Raw genomic sequence first — 20,204 nt, forward strand, 5'->3', positions numbered from 1 at the left:
TTTTAGTTGCCTTAAATGTCTAGAACAGTTCCTGAGCATTTTCTTTTTTTTCCTTTTATGATATTGACCTTTTTGATGTGTTCAGACCAGTCATTTTGTAGAATGTGCCTCACTGTGTATTTGATATTTTCCTCATAATCAGATTCAGAATCAACATTTTTGGCAGGGATACTTTGTCAGTGATGTGTTTTTGTATGTGCCATCTTTTGTGTTAAGTTAGGTCATTTGGTCAAGGGTAGTGTTCTCCTGAATTCTCCTTTACAAATGTACCTTTTCTTCTGTGGGGTAAAAATTTGAGACTGTGAATATCCTGTTTCCTAATGTTTTGACAACCACAATTCAGTTTTAACATCAGCAAGAGAAGTCTTTTTTTTTATATTTTAAATGCTGTTACATAGTTGTGTAGGACCTGAAATTATACTCTTCTTAGTCAAGAATTATTTCCTTAGAAATTGTCAAGTTTGAGGGGAAAAAAAATCCACAAAACAAAACATGGGTAATAATGAGTCAAGGGTGTCTTTGCTTCAGAAGCTTTCTGGTCGGTTAATGGCTTGTGTACTTTGAGAGCAGTTTTTTTTTTTTTTTTTAAAGACTTTATTTATTTGAGAGAGCAAGAGCCCACATTACCCGGGGATGGGGCAAAGGGAGAGGGAGAAGCAGATTCCCTGCTGAGCAGGACGCTGGGCTCTGTCCAGGACGATGGAATCATGACCTGAGCCAAAGGTCCATGCTTAACTGACTGAGCCACACAGGCACTCCATGACTGTCTCTAGCTCTGTGTCCATTTGTTTGAAGGATGCTTGGCTATGGTGCGCTTTTTTGTGTTATTAAATTTTACATGAGAGGGTTAATGGGGCTCACAGGAGTAGGGTAAGTATAGAGTTCTTGGTGCACAGCTTTTGGTGTAAGTTGTCATTCAGCAGCCATATATTGAGCATTTAACATACAGTTGGGCCCTCTGGATTCTCTGAATATAGAGATGATTATATTTCTTACCATTAAAGAAAATTTAGCTGAGTCAGAATCAATAGACATTTGTTGAGCATCCAACTATGTTTCAGAATCTGCTATGCACTTTTTTCTTACACTGCTTAAACATTTACTTAGTGTGACTTCATGTGTTTAACCCCAAGAATACCTGTGGGGTGAGTGGGGGCTCTGTCTTCATCTAAGGATTTACAAGGCTCAAAGGGGTTGTGACTTTCCCAAGACACACATTTTGTAAGCTGTGGAATTATGAGGGAAGCTCGAGTTGTTTAACCTTTCCACCATAGCAACTACACATCCTTTGGATGATTAATCTGGGTGATTAGAAACTTAACTCCTAGAACTCATATATGTCCTTTAAAGGTCTAGATGATTTAAACTACTTTCCTGCCTATTTTTACAGGTTGACTATGTCATTAAGGAAGCAACTAATCTAGATAACTTGGCTCAGCTGTATGAAGGTTGGACAGCCTGGGTATGAATGGTGAGACAGTAGATGAGTCTGGTTAAGTGAGGTCAGACATCCACCAGAATCAACTCAGCCTCAGGCATCCAAAGCCACACCACAGTCGGTGGTGATGCAACTGGGGGCATACTCTGAGGAACCCTAGGAAATCTCGGTGCGCTAGGAAGTGAATCCTGCAGGACAGCTGCACTCAGGGATACGCCCAACACCATGGCCTGCAACCCCAGGGTCAAGGGTGAAAGAAAGAAAGCTCACCGCCTGAACATGGAGATTGTCTTTCTGCCACAGAACAGCTGCAAACGTGTCAGGAGGTTAGCTGCAGAAAGAAATCGGGATGCCGCGGAGCACAGAGTGATTTGGAACTCCATTCCACCTGACCCTGTGTGTACAATCCAGGAAAAAACAAACCCCGCTCAGAAACAGAGAAAATTGGGGCCGCGAAGAAATCACAGCCAAGGAAGATTTGATGCATTCAGATTCTCGTGTAACACTTGTTGCTTGGCAACAGTACTGGTTGGGTTGACCAGTAGGTACAAAAAGGCTATGCGCTAAGAATTTCAGAAATGGACTGGAAATGGAGAGCTATGTAACAGATACACTACATTGGAAGAACTTACTTCTGAAATGAAGGGAAAAAAAAACTACCCATCGTCCTCCTTCCCAATCCCCCACCATCTACCCATTCCCCTTTTACCTGGTCTAGTAGATTAGCCATCCTTCTAATTTACTTTTATTTCAATCCTTATATTTCATATGCTTCCATCTCGATGTTGTTAACAACTACATTTGGAGTGATAAACAGAAATTTCTCCAAAACGACTGATAACATGAAAAATCCAAGGATTGTTTAAAGGTCTGATGATCACACACAAAATATAATTCTGGTTATTTAAGTCATTTCTGTGATTCTATCATGTACAGTTTCCAGAATTGTCACTGTGCATTCAAAAGTAATGAATCTAACAGACACTTGATTTAATGTACACTCCCTTTTGCTTATAGTGTGCATTTTTGGGAGGTCATTCAAATTTTCCCTCTTCTGCGATTGCTGTAGTTTCTTTCATAGAAAGTAGCTAATCCAATGTAATCTTTTACCTTTTTAAAAACCAGGATAGAGTACCTATTAGAGTTTTATGTTGTTGATGACAGATTAACAATAAAGTGATGTTCTGGTGGAGGTAGAGCGAAATGTTTTTTAATTCAGTTTTCTCATTTGATACTTTTAATTTACGTTTCGTAAATTAAAAGTGCTTTAGTTTACCTGGCATTTTAGGACATGGACACGAAACAGCAAAAATGAGAACCACCATCATCTTTTCTTAAGTTCATTATTAGTCTGTGAAGTACTTTACTTTTTGCACAATTTTAACAGTTTGCTGTGAATTCATGATCAAGGTTTCCTTAAATTTAGTATTGCACTTCAGTACTGTAAGCTGAATTGTTGATCCAAAATAAAAGTCCAGACTAGAATAGGATTCGTAAAATCACGTATCAACACAAAGTAGAACACAAAATCTTGATTGTTTGAGTACATTTTTCCTGCATTTTAGAGGTTAGGACTGTGATCATTTCTGGTTGCCAGTCTTCACAGACAAACTTGAAGGGTATTAAGGAAAAATTCCACATAGCTCTGGCCTTTTCTGTATTCTGATTGCCACATCAGTCTATAATCACACACCCATGAGAGAGTGCATCTCAGTGAATTTCTAATACCTAGGCAAGTATTGCAAGAAAGGTGGTATTTTCAAATACCCATGTGTCTAATAGCGAGTTAAGGAACCTAGTGCATCAGATTTTATTTTCTGCATTCATTTGAACCTTATTTTCACAATCAAAACAACCTATCTGGAATAATAATGCCATATTGTGTTGTGCATGCTGCTTTATCTCCTAGAGGCTGTGTGGGAGCTACTTACTGCATTCATCACTCGATTACCTCTGCTCTCTCAAAAGTAAAGTCTTTTCAGCAACATTCTTTATTGTCACGAGGAAAAAACTTTTATCACAAGGATAAAACAAGTTCACACTAGTTTGTCCCAACAGGTAGTATCCAGAAATTGCTTTTTCTTTGGTAAAGAAGATAAATAGGTGAATTTTACTGCCTGTGAACTTCAGGCTCCAGAGGTGAACTTCAGGCTTCAGAGGTACCTGGCACCTTATCCAAGCAAAAACAAAACAGCTTTATATCAGAAACCTGTGCCTCTGGTAAACTATCCATCGCTTTTAGTTTAAAATGGTCCCTCAGAGAACAATGTGGCACATACACATTTGGTTGTGGGGCAGATGTGAATAACTGAGGACTTCAAAGCTTGCTCTCTACTGCGCTCTGGACAGACCCCAGTCTGTGCAGTTTGGCTTTCTGTGGGAAGTCATTCTGCCATGTAGCCTTGGCTTTTTGAACTGTTCTAAGCAAACACTGCAGATTTCATCACTGGTGAAAGGCCCTGCTGATAGAGCAGATTGAGAAGACAGGGCTCTATTTGGGGGATTATCTTGTAAAATAAAGTTTAGAGTGCTTTCGTTACGAAGTCATACATTTTTGATGCTACAAAATACCTGTGGAAAACCAGGGATCTGCTCTTCTCTTTAACTTTCTCTCTCTCTAAGATTCAGGGGGTATAGAATAACCTACAACCTCTTCAATTCAGAGTACCCTTGGAAATTGAAGTTTATCTTAAGTGTTTTGTTGTCTTTGATTTTCTGAAATTTCCTGAATTGTAGTTGGTATCTCTACAAAGCTGTGGAGGCTTCGTTGGTTTATGGAGCTGTGTGTATTTCTTTTAGTTTTTCTTTGGTGTGTCTTGCAGGATCTCATTCTTCCTGGTCATGAGTTCTTCACATAGTTTGCTAGGTGATCATTAACATTCTTTTGTGTCTGCTTGTGTCCACAACTTGTGAGTTGTTTCTGAGCTACGTGAGATTTCTGTGTGTGAACTGATAATCAAGCTCTTGATCCGCTTCCCTAAATTGTTTTTTTTTAGAGCCCAAACCCCAGGTTCGGGTGAGGGTTTGTAATACAAAGAAAAACTTCCATCACTTCTGCCCTTAACACTTGCCACTATTACCTAAGCTTAGTATGTAGTTTTTTTTAAAATATTGTCTATGTTTGGTGTTATCTGCATTGTTTTTGTTTGTGGTTGTTCTGATGTGTGAAATTTAAGGAAAGAGCCATTAAAAAATGCCGAGCAGGGCAATGCAAGTACAGCCAAATATTAGAGTTGATGTGCAATCTTAGGTCCTTTTAAATCTGGGGTATTATAGGCAGTACTTTAAATTGAAAAGTCTTCCTGGCCTATTATCCTCCACATACTTGTAATTACTCTGGGGGCTTACTTGTTTTGGCAGTACTAAAATCAAAGGAGCTGGTTCTTCTTTTCTCCTAATTCTTTTCATATTAAAGGAAGCACCTACAATTAGCCTGTTAGTCCTATTCATATACATCAAAAATCAGTGAATGCTTTACTGTTACCACTCGGTACCTTTGTTTTAGACAAAATTAGATGAATGTGAAAACCAGTGACCTTCCATTCACTTGGGCTTGTAAAATGTAATTGAGAGCTATGACTTTTCCCCCCTTAAATCAAGGAGGTAGGCGATAGTAAGGGTCACTTAAAGGAGGTTGATTTTGTTTTCAATACATGGATTGTATTAGAAACATTCCTCCGATGGGGAAAACTAGCTTAGTGTTACAAATTTTCCAAACATTGCAGAAGGGGAAATCCACTGCATTATGAACCCCTAAGGAGTTGTTGCACTTTTCCTGCTTTTTAGGCCTGGGTAACAGTGTCACCATCCCTTATTTACAGAAGGGCAAATGGACTCTGAGAAGCTTTACAGGTTCAAGGGTTAGTTGTACAACAGGAACCCCTTAGAGTCCCTTGCTTTTTATGGAAATTGGTCTTACTAGGGAAAAGCTGTTTGTTGTGCTAATGTAAAACTGTCATACAATTAGTTTGACTTTTGAAGGTGGTAAACTCAAGGAATTGCATGTTGTTCTGAAATGCAGGCTTGTGGAACGTTTTTCTTTCAAAACAGGCTGATTTTTTTCTTTTCCTGACAGTCCAAGTTTCAGCTCCTGTTTAAAAAGTTCCTGTGTTATTTTTCTGGTTTGAATTTCTCTTATATTTCCACCTGTAATGTCAGTGGCAGCATCATACTTCACTTGTTAATTTACCCTTATTATAAGAGCAAATTGAGTTGAACTGAATCTTCCTTGTCCTAGTAACATTGTATAAATAAAGTGGCTTCTCTGTACAAAAGGTTGTAATGCCTCCTGATGGATATAATTTTGTGATTGTATTTAAGATTAAAAATTGAATAAATCACACCAGCTTCCTGAAAATGTTCATAATGCATCTTTTGGAAAACAAAAATACATGCCTACTTTGTGCATATTTGCATTAACACAGCAAAGATTGTATGAAATACGTTTTTCAGAAAATAAAGTCTTAAAAGACATAGCAATTAAGCTTTGAATTTATTGGTCAAAGTAGTTTCCAGAATACTTTTGGAGTATCAGTAGAGTTTACTTTTGTTTTTGTTTTTAAGTATTAATACCTCCAAAAAATTTTTTAAAGCTTAGTTCTCAACTTTTTTTTTTTAAAGAATTTTTAAGTAATCTCTACCCCCAATGTGGGACTTAAACCACAACCCTGAGATCAAGAGTCACATGTTCTACTGACGTGAGCCAGCCAGGCACCCCCCAAAGTAATTTTATTTTTTTAAATCCTCAAATTACTATAGTATTTTTGAGCAGCAGTGAGAATTTTACTTCTTTGGGTAAGTTCTAGTATTGTGTAATTTATTAAACTCAAGTTTGTCAGTATTTAAAAACAAAACCACAGGACGTTATTGACAGGTGTATTCCCCTGGGGTGTGAAAGCTCTGAAGGAAAAGAGAATTAAAATGTCTGGCTTGTTTTAAATATCTGGAAATCAGATTGCATTTTGTTATTGCTAGATCATTATAGGAGGATTTATGTTAACTGTGTTGTCATTGGGCACCTTTCAAAGGATCACATCCTGTTTTGGTAGTACAAAAACAAAGCTCAAAAGAAAACACTAAGGGTAAGTGTTTAAAACCAATTGGAAGTTTACAGAAAGACCTTGTACCAGTGCTCCCGGACTGTTAGGTTGCAAATAGGTCTGGGAGCACAGTCCTTGGGGAGAGGGGAACCTGTACTGCTTCAATTTTTTTTTTCACCTTCCTTAATTTGACAAGTTGGTGTTGAAGTCTTAAGTTGTGCATAGGAAACTTGGGTGAACCAGAAGCATTTTGTAGTAGAGACTGATTTCCCAAAGTAGAAATGTCATTTTTAAAGCATAAGAATTCTGTGGCTTCTTTGGAAGGAGATACTCCTGTGTCTATACCGAGATTTTGTACTCAGTGCTTAATATATTCACTATGTGGCTGCTGATTGGGACTTTTTAATTTTCCTTTGAAGATGGAGGTGAGGGCCTGCTTCTCAAACTTCATAGCTTTAAAATCTCCCCAAATGGGATCTCTATATCAACTGGCTGCATCTTACCTACAAGAAACTTACTTTCCCCCCATAGTGGCACTTTATTGAAGATTCTTCCCCTTCCTTTGCAAAGGCTTTCTCTCCCTTCCCCCAAGTATTTACCCCCCATCCAGATTCCCCCATCCCCAGATACCCCCACTCCCATCCATGGTAAATTTCACACCCTTCCATGAAATTCACAGTGCTCCTGTCCCCACTGGCTTTCTTGGGGCTGCATGTGTTCTGTAGCTGTATTCTCTCATTTCTTTATGCCTTACCCTGAACTCTTAAGAATCGGGGTAGTTATTTAAGGAATTCACTTAAAGTAAATATATATAGGCATAATATAGGTGATTATAAAAAAGTTTGAAAGGTAAAAGCTATAGTAAGTTTTCCTGAAACATCTCTTGACCAGGTCAACGCTTGGCATGATTTTGTTCGTATTGATTAATGAAAATCAAAGCACTTAAATGATTTTGAAATCTTGCAGAGAAAAGACGTGGAAGTAATTCATTTTAGGATTATCTAGTAGTTCCTCTAGTTCCTAAATTGCTGATGAATTCCACTGCTTAGGAGAGGGTTTACATCTCTCCTTTGCAAGACCTCTAATGTAAGCAAGGTTCTGTCAAAACTAGACCCTTTATGGTGAAGGAGCTCATCGTTTCATAAGTAACCGAAACGCCCTGTCCCACAAAGGATTTTCCCGAAGACCCACATAAATAACCCAACTTTGTAAATCGGTGCTTTTCCCCCCGTTGGAGAACTATGCAGAGCCCCCCCCCCCCCCCCCCCCCCCCCCCCCCCCAAGTCTAGCCTTACTCTTAATGGTTAGAAGCGGCAAACTGCCGACAATGTACAGAAACAGCTCTTTCCACTCGTCCTCAAAACCTCATGGGGTGGGCACGAGTGTCCGCGTCTCAAGTCTGGGCAGAACTGCCCAGGGGCCTGGCCCGGGCAGCCAGAGCAGGGATTAGACGCGACGGCCGCAGGGGGGCGCAGCGAGAGCGACGGGCCCCGGGCCCCTTGATCATAGCGAGGTCCGCGTCACGCGCCCATCTCTGTCTCCGCCTGATAATGCGTGTCCTGTTTCTTCAAGGACTAAACTCCAGTAAGTCTCTTTAGCTGCTTTGAATTCCAACAGAAGAGGACCCGGGAGATACCACGGTGGCCACCCCTAGTTATAACGCGGGCAGACCAAGCCGCGGTGGGAGCGGTGAAGGCAGGCACCGCAGCGGCAGTTAAACCGCTTCCGAAAGACCTGGGCGGGGCGTCACATAGCTCCTGGGCACTGGTTGGTCGTTCTTTATCCCCGCCCCCTCGCCCTGAGAGGCCTCGGTCTCCTTTGACCTCGATTTCAAGCCATGCGCTGGACGGCGGTTGGTCGAGCTCCCCCGAAACTTGAGTTCAATCCACCCAATGAGGAGCGGGCTTCGCGAAGACTGTCGGGAAAGGTGGCTGGGTTATATAAGCGGCCTGCGGGGCGTACCTTTGCGCTAGTTCGCTGTGTGGGTCTCTCTCGGAAGCTCTTTTGGGGGGCGGCTTGCGCCAGCTAAGGCAGCACCTCAGGGACGATGGCGGAGGGAGATAATCGCAGCACTAACCTCCTGGTGAGTCTGAAGGAACCAAGCAGGGCCTCCAGACTTGGGTGGGCTTAGCCTGGCGGCCCTTGCGGCCTCGTTCCTATCACCCGTGGTGGGCCCGGCCCTCCTCTCCCGGTTCCAGGCGCAGGCGACGACCCCTGCCCCTTGGGCCTCTTGGATAGGTGCAGCGTGGCGGTCACTAGACATGTCGACCCCTCACATCCCCTGGGGAAGGTACAAGACGGGGTGAGGAGGGCGCGTGATCAGGCCCCGCGAATAGGGGATGAAGAGAAGTGGGAGAAGGGCGGCTGCGATAAGCCTGGGGTGAAGCCTAGCAGAGGGCCGCGAGGGGCCTGTCGAGCGCTTTTGAGCCCCAGCCCCCCCGTTCGTATCCGGGTTTCCCCTCTTTGATTTCAACCAGGCTGTCCCTTCGTTCTTTTCCCCCAATACTTGGGCAGGGGTGGAGGGTCAAAGGGCTGCAGCCGGGAATTTGTTAGAGCTGGCACAGCTTAAACCGCAGAGAGGCTGTGAGCTCACCGCAGGGCACTGGGACTAGGGTCCAGCAGGAAGGACAGTGGGAGGACCTTGCGTTCGTGTGGAGATTGTAAGGGAGCGGGGGTGTGAAGAATAAGCAGGGGTCTGAGGGAACTGCAGTGCCGTATCACAGGCGGACAAATTTAACCTCACCAGGAGTTTCACGGCACGGTCTAGGCAAAAACCAGAGAAATCCTTGCCTATTGTCCGTTGCCACAGTGAATAGAGGAGCCAAAGAATTTAATCTTTGACGTTTGATATTCCAAGAGCCCAGGTGCTAACGAATTAAGTGACTTTGCAGGGCAGTTTTGATTGTGCGAGATTTTCATTTTGCATTGGTTTTTGTTCCTTTAAACACACACAAACACACTTCTCTATAGTTAGCATAGTTAGCCCCAGGCAGGTTCCAGTTAAGAGGATTGATTGAAGAACGGAGTAATTGCCAAAATTCACACAGTTTATTGTGTCATCAAGGCCTGGACTTCAACTGCTCTTAGCAGCAGAGCAGTGTAACTGTAAGGAGAACAAGGCCTTTGGCTTTGGATTTCCTGGGTTCGGATCTCTTAACGTTCTGCATCTGTTACTTCATCTGTAGATGAGGATAGTAACAATACCATCCTTTCAGCTTATTGGCAAGATTAATTAAAATATAAGCATATAAAATGCTTAGAGTTTCTGGCACATAGTAATCTCATGTTTACCTGTATCAAGCATGATAAAGTCAGAAATGTTAAAGTCACCAAAGTGATCAGTGCAGCACAGATAGATAGCATCTTTATTAAGATTAGGCTGCACTGCCCTCTGTTTTTTGTATATTTCCCCGTGATAACATTTATAAGGGCACGTGGGTTTCTTTTTTTTTTCCTGTACCTAAATCAGTTCAGGGGCTTTTTGCCACATTGGCTCGTTCCAGAAGTCTACTTTCAGCAGATTGTCAGATTTGCAGAGAAATCTGAAGTCTAACCAAATGTCCTGATAAGTGTAAGAAGTATTCATGGTATTGAGGAGATATATTGAGCTTAAGATGCCTCATGTAATTTGGTGAAAGTAGTTTTAATTGTGCAAATGATGCCAGCATCTAAATGATTGCATTACTCAAAGCTATTTTAAAAATTGAATGCTGTTCAGGGAGAGGCTTTCCTAATGGATTTAGAAGTAGGGGTATAAATCAATGAAATGACAAAACAACAGATCAATTCTAACCACCTGAAAAAAGAGCAAACTTGAAGTGATCTAATTTTATATTTTGGGTGCTGCCACTTAGTAGTGCATGACTTTGAGAGAGGCTAGTTACCCACTCTGAGGTCACTTTTTTTGTTAAATGGGTCTCATTATCCCATACACTTTGAGGGGCTCTATAAGGGTTGTTAACATTATGTATGAAGAGTAGCCCCGTGCTTGTACTTGGAAGGTGACTGTTAAATGCTAGGCTGCCCCCTCCCCGCCCCAATTGATTTGTCTTTGGTACCAAAATTGCAGAATTTTTTAGAAACTAATTTAAGATAGTGAGTGACTCAGTTGAAAGCTGTTTTACATTCTTGGTGTCTTAAAATTTTTTAACTCTCTGGGAAGCACAGAAATGTTGGGGGTAGTAAAATGATCGCTTTACATGTTGGTCTTATGTAGGCTGCAGAGACTGCAAGTCTGGAAGAGCAGCTGCAGGGATGGGGAGAAGTGATGCTGATGGCTGATAAAGTCCTCAGATGGGAAAGAGCCTGGTTTCCACCTGCCATCATGGGTGTAGTTTCTTTGGTGTTTCTGTAAGTGAGCTATTAAATTACTGTGGATTATGCTTGTTATTAATAAGGGCTCAGGTAATAGACAGCCTCCATTTTTGAAAGTGCCTTAAGTCTTTTGTAATGTGTAATCTGTAAAGAATGCCTTTTCTTAGAGCAGTTCTCCTAGTTTTCAGAATTTGTAGTACTTACGTAAACTCGGTAATTTAAAGCAGTTGAATAAATCAGTGGCTCTCACACTTTGTGGCCTTAAGACCCTTTACCCTCCTGAAAAGTATTGAGGACCCCAAGGAGCTTTTGTCTCTTGATATTTACATTAACCATTGCAGCTATGATGTCATCAGATTCTGAAGCTTCTGGGAAAACCACTTGTGAGAAACTGAGAATGAAAAAGGCAGATAACATCTTTTGAGACCCAAAAGACTAAGTGAATAAACATCTTCAGCTAGGAAGAGTAATGACTATGTTTTTCTAACCTTCATTAAATTTTTTTTTTTTTTTTAACAGGACTATCTACTATCTAGATCCATCTGTTCTGTCCGGTGTTTCCTGTTTTGTTATGTTTTTGTGCTTGGCTGACTATCTTGTTCCCATTCTAGCTCCTAGAATTTTTGGCTCCAATAAATGGTAGGTGGTATAATGATTTGGCTAATTTCTGTGAAGTTACTGAACCTGGTGGCTGTGATTAGTGTGCTGTAATTAAGCACAGAGAATTGTCTAACTACTGGATACCTAGGGATTAGGATTGTTGCTTTTATATGAAGAATTTCTTAGCTGATGCAGTTATAAATCATGAATTTCCAGTACTTATATCTCCATAGTTCTTTTATAGTTTAGCATTTATTTATTTTTAAGATTTTATTTATTTTTGCGGGCACGAGCAGGAGCATGGGGCCGGGGGGGTGGGGTGCAGACTGAGAAGCAGACTCCCCGCTGAGCAGGATCCTGGGATCGTGACCTGAGCTGAAAGCAGACGCTTGACGGACTGAACCACCCAGGCACCCTAGCACTTATTTCGCCTTTTTTTTCCTTTCTAAACCTTTTTATTGAAGTGAGGTTTTTTTTGAGGTAATGTTTTATCAAATATTACAGAACTCATAAGGAGCTTTCCATAGAAATAGTATGTTTACAGTTTACATTTATTTTCTTTGATATTTAAGATAGTATATTTTGCAGGCTATTTTTGAATGAATATGAAAACAGTAATGTAAATTTTTGTCCATTTATTTAGCAACTATTTATTGAATGTCTACTTTTTTGTTAGGCACTGTTCTGAGTGCTGTGAAATATTTTGACTCTTAGGATGGATCTTGTGTTTAATTAAGGTTGACGTTGATGCAGTGTACTGGTAGATAGCTAAACGCGTAGCAACTGCTTCAGAACAGATTCGTTAAAATATTTTAACTTCCCTTTGGAATGTTGCATTTCTCGCTTTTGATCCAAATAATGAACAAAACTAGATGCTGGAGTAGTTTTTTGTTTTTGTTTTTTTGACTTGGTTGCTTTTCTCCCTTGGTTGTTTATTTTAATTTGATCATTAATCTACACGTGTCTTTAGTTTTTTTAGGGTTATTTTTGTTCCTCTGATAATAGCAAATTATAAGATAATTCTGTAAAATTAATAATTTTAAATACATGTCTTATGGATCTTTAAGAACAAATTTGGACATTTTAGGGGAATTTGCTTAAGTTATGGGATAGTTAAGCATGTTTATTTAAAAATGTTTCCCGTCTAGCAGAATGGATTAGTGTTAGGAAATAACCTTGAATTGTTTTTCACATGTAGTAATGAGTTACGCTGCTGTTTTTGGGCAAGTTTGTAACCATGTAATGTAGCAACTTAACAAAGGAAATCAACCTCTGACCTTGACTTTATTAGTGAGATGACCTTCTAATCTGCTAATTCATAACTCCTAGAGAAAAGTTTTCAGAAATAAACACTGGTAATTTCATGGTAATCAGTATGTGGCTCAGTCCAGAGCAGTTTTATTTTTTGATCTTAATGAGGAAGGAAGAACACTTGCACAGCCACAATTCAGCCTTGACCATGGGGCGTTGTATAAGGTCTGGTTTTTTACAGGAAGTTGCAGGGCTCGTCAGGAACCCTTCTGCTGTATCTGTCACTGCGGGTTTTACAGGGACCAGAACTAGAGGCGCCAAAGGTGCCTGCCCCCAGGGTAGGTTCTGCTTCCTGATAGCAGCCAGTACATCTGCAGAGCAAAGACAGTAGAAGGGTGAACTTTTTTGTTTTTAAACCAGAATCCAAAAAACATAAAAAAGGGCTTTCTTGGAGGATCTTTGTTTTTACTGCCATTTGTTTATTTTTTCCCTCGCTGGGACTAAATTTATAAAGAATTTGGATTTGAGGTGTTTGTTGCTGCCTTGGCATCAAGTGCGTAAAGCCAGGCTGAGGGTATTATGCTTGGAATGCAGTAGTTATTTTCTTACTAAGAGTGCTCAAATACAGCTGCGAGGTTGAAACTTCATGTCTTCCTCAAAATAGTGAGACACTGATGGGCTACAACCCAGAATTCATTTGGATTTGAAAAATAATAGAGGAATAGAGAAATTAATTGATACTGATTTCTGCATGGCCCGTAGTAGCCTTGAGTCTTTTGTTACTATAATTAACGAAATGTGGTTTTAGAAGCGCAGTTACCATTGCTTGTACATACACATATCTTTCTGTGAAAATTTATTCCTGAACTTTCCAAGGTGTCTTAATGGTACAGAAACTTTTTCACGATTGTAAGATAATGTAAGAGAATTGTTGTTTTTTATTTAAACTTTTTTTAGGAGATAGCTTTTTAAATTTGAGAGGATGATATATTTCTGTTTACTATAAAGACTTGTTTATAGTGAAGGGGAAATTTTTTTTGTAGGACCACTGAGCAACAGCAAAGATTCCATGAAATTTGTAGCAATCTGGTAAAAACTCGACGCAGAACTGTGGGCTGGTGGAAACGCCTCTTTACACTAAAGGAAGAAAAGCCTAAAATGGTACTTTCTTTGTTTTGGCTTATTTCAGTAAAGCAAAATTTTAATATTGGGTCTATTTTTACTTCATTGTAGTCTAATGATGGCCTTTTTGTTTTAATAGTTTGATATTTATAATCAGTATTTTGATATGTATCCATTGGTTTAATTCCTCTAAGTGTATGAATTAGACTGAATTATTGGAAGTTAAAATGACATTTGCATTTAATTTTGTACTCTAATAGAGCGAAATTTTTGTTTTTTTTTAGTTATTGAAATAAGAGACAAATACTTAAAAAGCATTTGTTCTCTTATCTTTTAGCTTCACATAAGGTTACAATGTGAATTATTAATTGTAAAAGTAGTATAACTGTAAATTAATTTATACAGAGAATCCTAGTAATTCTAGGAGGGAATGTATGTAAATTCTGTAAGTAGATCTAGTGGAGTTTTCTGTGGATTTTATATAAGTACCAAGTCTTTTTAAAGAAAAGTGATAATAAATACTAGATTATTTTCCAACCTTTGAAACAACATCCTACAGTTAAGCTTCCTAGTCTCTTTCTAGGAGTTGGTAAATTCTTGTTGTTTTCGTTATTAGTACTTCATGACCATGATCGTTTCTCTTGCTGCGGTTGCTTGGGTGGGACAGCAAGTCCACAACCTGCTGCTCACCTACCTGATAGGTAAGTCTTTGAGGAAGAACTGTAGGCATATTCTGGCCACTGAAGTCTGACTGGAACTTAGTCACAAATATGTGTGTGTTTATTGAGTTTAATGCACCGAGGGAGGAATTGGGAGTAGAGATAGAGACTAAAACTCATGTCCTTGTTTTCTGGGACTTTGTGGTCACACAGTAAGTTAAGACAGAAGAGAATAACCAAGGTAGAAAGTGACACGCAAGAGGTCAAAGTAAGCTATGTGTGTTATCTGAGGTGGGGGGATGTGACAGCCGAAGTTTCCGGGGATAAACACAATGAAAGTAATGGATTTTATATTGGTTCCTCCCGTTAGAGTGCCTAATAGTCCAGAAAACTACCTTCTATAAAATGTAATAATCTACAGGAAATTAATTGCTGTCTCTTTCATTTTGTTTATTTTTAAGTGACTTTCTTACTGTTGCTTCCTGGATTAAATCAGCATGGAATCATTTTGAAGTACATTGGAATGGCCAAAAGGGAGATAAATAAGCTTCTGAAACAAAAAGAAAAGAAAAATGAATAATGCATCTGCTTTATTCAGTGTCATGAATGGCATATACATTGTCCTTGGGAACAGTTTCTGTTATGCTGTCTGGATACTAAAATGTTACAGAAGTAGCTCTTTGCCCCCCCTCTTTCTGCCCTTAGTAGAAATTCAGACTTGCCAAGTAAGACTTAACGCATAGTGTCTTCATGTGAAGTGTAGCTGGATGCATTCTCATCAGTTGGCCTTATATGGGCAACTCATTCGTGAGTACGACTTGTTTTGATTTTTCTCACCCAGGTTAATTGAATTCTTACTTTTAGGCAACTTCCTTTAAAATAATATAGTGGTGAACTTCACCTTTGAGTACAGTTAACTGTGACTTTGGATAATCGTTCCAGTTGTTCTTTGCTTTAGCTAGATACAGGCTAGTGGTCTGTGGCTACAGGAAGCTGGTTCTATTGTCTGTTTCCACAGTCTGCTTCAACTGTCTGGCTTCATGAATATAGAGACCAAGTTGACCACTTCCGATGAAGAGACCAATTAAGATTCATTCCTTGTGCTGTCTCTATACTGTGGGAGAAGAATCCTCTGGAATAAAATGAAACCAATTCCATGCCTTAGTGTGTGTTGGTTTCTGCCTTGTGCAAAACTTAGTAATTTGTAAGAAACATTGATCTTTCCTCCCAAACGGGGACTGACAGGCTTCAAGCTCGTTTCTCCTTGCTCTTAGACTTCGAGTTAGTAGATCCTTAGAGGCTTTTTAACAGCAGGCTTCCAGAAGTTTGTGTTTTGGATTTTTAGCATATTTTTAATTTCAGATTTTCAGCTGACTGAAACTAAAGTATGTAATAGGTTAAGACTCAAGTCTATGACCTTCACTCCAACACCAGCCAATAAAGGATAGCTATGTCTTCCTATACTTAGTCAAGATTCATTTCAGTAGAAAATAATCTTAGCCTACTAATTTTTCGAGACCAGGCTAAGCCTTTAAAGGTAAGCCTCAAGGTTCTTATTTGAAAGTAGTTGCTGGCTGCTTTGGTCCCCATAGGTTTGGCACAGGAAGTGGTGTTTATGCCAGAATCTGACTTTTTTCCTAGATCTCTCTCTCTCTGAAGAATGCAAGGGCTGCTGGGGAGAGCAGACTTCTGGCGACGATAGGTGGCCTCTGGTCTACAGAGATTTTGTAACTGCTTGGAAAGTGTCTTAGAATTATTCTCCCTCTCGGTAGCTAGAAATTTAGAATAGCTGAAATCTGTAGGAATGAACCTCTGAGGGCCGAAAATGTGACATTTGGGAACAGTTCTTAAACTCTGATTAACTAGCTGTAATATAGTTTTGTGAATTTATTGCACTGATGCTGGACCTTGTGGTATATCTGTCCCTAAATAAGTGTTGTTGTCTCCCCTTCAATATTACTGTAAACAGTGGCACCCATGGTAGCATATGTTTGTGTTTTTTTTTAATGTTTCATATGAAAACTACAACTACCTTAATTTTTACATGTGTTTCCTCATTGTAGATAAGCCTGTCTTGCTATCTGGATTTTTTTGTGTATATGTATTCTACCAATTAACTACTTTTGCGGTTTTAATCTTGTATTATTTCTTCTACTTTGTTTTGTGTAAAAGGGGAAAAATAAAAAAAGCTGGAATCCCTCCTTGTGCCTCACTTTCTTTTGTATACCTTTCTCGTTAAGCTGTTTACATTGTTTACATGATTGGATTTCTGAATCCGGTTAATGAACTTAGGCCTACATGGTTCTCTTTAAGAACAAAATGAAAGAAAAGGTGTAAATTCCTACAGCAAACATTCTGGCACCATACTAGATGGAAAAGGAGCTACAATGAATAAGTGATGGCCAGAGGAGTGTGAGAGGGCCACGGTGGAAGAACAGGCAGGAAACAATGCAGGCCCGAGAGACTGCCTGTCCTAATTATCTCTACTTCAGGGCCCAGCCCAGAGTTCAGCGCTCACTTATTGGTGGTTGACTTCTGTCTGCACTTTGAACTCTAATTATAAAAAATTTTAAATTGGGGGGCATCCGGCTGACGCAGTCAGTAGAGCATGCGACTCTTGATCTCTGGGTTGTGAGTTGGAGCCCCAGCTTGGGCATAGAGTTTACTTAAAAAATGGATGTTTTATCAGTAGGCCTCACTGTCTATACTTTGTGGTTCTTGGGAACAGACTGAAATACAAGCCCTCTAACCCTTGCCCCTCCCCCCAAAAGTTTGGCTTCTTTAGAGCCTCCTGGGGTTTTGGTGATATCCAGAAAAGGGAAATTTTAACCCAGTCCCTGTAGATCTCCCCATGGTCACCTGATATTTGAAGTGCTGGGCTTCTACCATGCAGCTGTGATTCATTCTCAGGCCAATCTCATTTCGCTGGCTTCCCAGGCCAGCTCTGGCCACAGCAAAAGTCCCTTTTTGACATTTGCCTTGGCACCACCTCCAGTGGAGGTCCCATCATCCAAGAGTTCACAGGATACTGAGAGGAGTCCATTTGGGGTTAGTTGTGTGAAGAAGAGTGGATGGGGGCGCTTGCTGGCTCAGTTGGTAGAGAATGTGACTCTCGACCTCAGGGTTGTGAGTTCAAGCCCACATTAGGCATGGAGCCTACTTTAAAAAAGGGGGGGTGCACCTGGGTGGCTCAGTCTGCCTTCAGCTTAGGTCATGACCTCAGGGTCCTGGGACTGAGCCCCTCATTGGGCTCCTAGCTTGGTGGGGAGTCTGCTTCTCCCTCTGATCCTCCCCACTCTCGTGCTCTCTCTCTCAAATGATTAAGAAAAGGTGGGGGGGCACTTTCAGTACCCTGTCTACAGAAAAAAAGTGAAGGGATTTTTGAGTTTTTATCAGTTCGTTTTTACTAGCAGTTTATCTTCCACATATTAACATTTTAACAAGTCAGATCACAATCAGTCCTATTTGAAGATCTCTGAGCAAGCAGGTTCCAGTTTGCCTGCAGCATAAATCACACACTCGTGAGGCAATTTACAACTGGCCCTCTGTTCCACTGCTATTCCTTCATCTTGTTTTCCAATTTCAGCCCAGCTATTTTGAGATTTCTATTTGTCTTTATATGATTCCATTCCCTCCTAGCTCTTGGAGCCATTATAAACCCAGAACATCTACTGCCCCCACACCCTTCCTAATATTTTGGGACCAGGTAGTCCTAGATTCAAAGCCCATTAAGTAATTTATCTAGTAGCTTAGACAAGAAACCCCTTTTTTGCTTTGACTTTTTTTTTTTTTTTAAGATTATTCATTTGAGGGAGTGGCGGGGAGAGGCAGAGGGAGAGAGAATCTCCAGCAGACTCCCTGCTGAGCACAGAGCCCGAGGTGGGGCTGGATCTCACAACTTTGAGACTGTGACCCAAGCTGAAATTAAAACAACTGAGACATGCAGGTGCCCCTGCCTTTTTAATTTTTTTTTTAGATTTTATTTATACATTTGACAGAGAGTGAGAACACGGGCAGGGCAGCAGGTGGAGGGAGAGGGAGAAGCAGAAAGCCCGACTTGGGGCTCAATTCCAGGACCCCGGGATCATGCCCTGAGCCAAAGGCTGACACTCAACTGACTGAGCCACCCAGGTGCCCCTGACTTTTTAAACTGAAATTAAATTAAGTCAATTTCAGATTGAATTTAGTTTTCCCATTTGTGAAATGAGGGTAAAAGTACAGATCTCACAGGGGCATTATACATTTGTTTTGAGGATTCCATGAGTTCATCTAGGGGAAGCACACAGCAGCAGTCATGAATTGGTAGTGTTAGGACCATTCATGACACAGATCAAATGGCACTTCTGTGACATCTTTAGCAACTTCCCAGGCCAACTCTGCATCCCCACAGCACTTCATATCGGCATTCCACATAGGAAACTGCCTGGTATTGTATTCTTTTTTTTTTTTTTTTTAAGATTTTATTTATGTATGTGACAGCCAGCCAGTGAGAGAGGGAACACAGCAGGGGGAGTGGGAGAGGAAGAAGCAGGCTCCCAGCAGAGCAGGGAGCCTGATGTGGGACTCAATCCCGGAAGGCCGGGATCATGCCCTGAGCCGAAGGCAGATGCTTAACGACTGCGCTACCCAGGCGCCCCCTGGTATTGTATTCTTACTTAGAGGTCCGTTTTCCCTGTTGGGATCTGAACCTCAAGGTCAGAAACATATTTTTGTCCTCTCATGGTCTGGTACAACACAAGGCACGTGGAAGACACTCATTAGATGTTGAATGAATGAATGAAGTGTGTGAAGAGATAATGGATGGTGCAATTTTTCTGTTTATGTACAGGAAGTCTCTTGAAGGAAAGCGGGTTTCTTAACTCCCCACTGTTGCTCATACCCTCAAAGTAAACAAAAATGAAGTGTACAGAGAATCAGTTCATCAAAATAATTTTCATTAAAAAAGCAAATGGGAGGGGCGCCTGGGTGGCTCAGTCAGTTAAGGGTCTGCCTTCGGCTCAGGTCATGATCCCAGGGTGCTGGGATTGAGCCCACATCGGGTTCGTTGCTCACTGGGGAGCCTGCTTCTCTCTCTCCCTTTCCCTCTGCCTGCTGCTCCCCCTGCTTGTGCTCTCTCTCGCTGTCAAATAAATAAAATATTTAAAAAAAAGCAAATGGGAAAAAAGAAACGGCACCTGGTGGTTCACTTGGTTAAGCATTCAACTCTTGATTTTGGCTCAGCTCATGATCTCACGGTTGTGAGATCCAGCCCTGAGCCAGGCTCCAGGGCCTGGTAGAGCCTGCTTAAGATTCTCTCTCCCCTTGGGGTAACCAGCTGATGGACATTAAGGAGGGCATGTGATGTAATGAGCACAGGGTGTTACATGCAACTGATGAATCACTGAACTCTACCTCTGAAACTAATAATACACTACATGTTAATTAACTGAATTTAAATAAAAAGTTAATAAAAAATATTCTCTCCCTCTGCCTGCCCCCCTTCCCAACTATCTAAAATAAAATAAAATAAAATAAAATAAAATAAAAATTAAGTAAAAAAGCAAGCGGTCCTTTTGTAATGTAAATTATAACCAGAGAATTCTATATCCTGGAACAGTGCCTTGAACTCACCACCCTGAGATCATGACCTGAACTGAGATCAAGAGTCCCACGCTCAACCAACTGGAGCCACCCAGGTGCCCCTCCCATAACTTTTTTTTTTTTTTTAAGATTTTATTTATTCATTTGAGAGAGAGAGAGCACAAGCAGGGGGAGAGGGAGAAGCAGACTCCCCACTAAGCA

At 40.7% G+C, this 20,204-nt stretch overlaps 2 protein-coding genes across 4 annotated transcripts in view; both read left to right on the forward strand.

Moving 5' to 3' along the window:
• SMG1 (SMG1 nonsense mediated mRNA decay associated PI3K related kinase) overlaps positions 1-5,917 on the forward strand; it is a 98,898-nt gene extending 92,981 nt beyond the window's left edge. For all 3 annotated transcript variants that reach the window (XM_011226514.3, XM_011226515.3, XM_034670319.1), the window contains one exon: positions 1,391-5,917. In XM_011226514.3, the coding sequence (XP_011224816.1) occupies positions 1,391-1,468 (78 nt within the window). In that variant the 3' untranslated portion in view covers positions 1,469-5,917. The remainder of the gene's footprint in view (positions 1-1,390) is intronic.
• A 2,488-nt stretch (positions 5,918-8,405) lies between these two features.
• On the forward strand, positions 8,406-16,624 carry ARL6IP1 (ADP ribosylation factor like GTPase 6 interacting protein 1). The gene is made up of 6 exons (XM_011226516.3): positions 8,406-8,560; positions 10,694-10,827; positions 11,311-11,430; positions 13,686-13,803; positions 14,381-14,465; positions 14,885-16,624. The coding sequence occupies exons 1-6, from the start codon at positions 8,525-8,527 to the stop codon at positions 15,001-15,003; spliced, it is 612 nt and encodes a 203-aa protein (XP_011224818.1). The 5' UTR covers positions 8,406-8,524; the 3' UTR covers positions 15,004-16,624.
• Positions 16,625-20,204: the final 3,580 nt, after the last annotated feature.

Source organism: Ailuropoda melanoleuca, chromosome 10 (genome assembly GCF_002007445.2).
Source record: "Ailuropoda melanoleuca isolate Jingjing chromosome 10, ASM200744v2, whole genome shotgun sequence".
Taxonomy (NCBI): domain Eukaryota; kingdom Metazoa; phylum Chordata; class Mammalia; order Carnivora; family Ursidae; genus Ailuropoda; species Ailuropoda melanoleuca.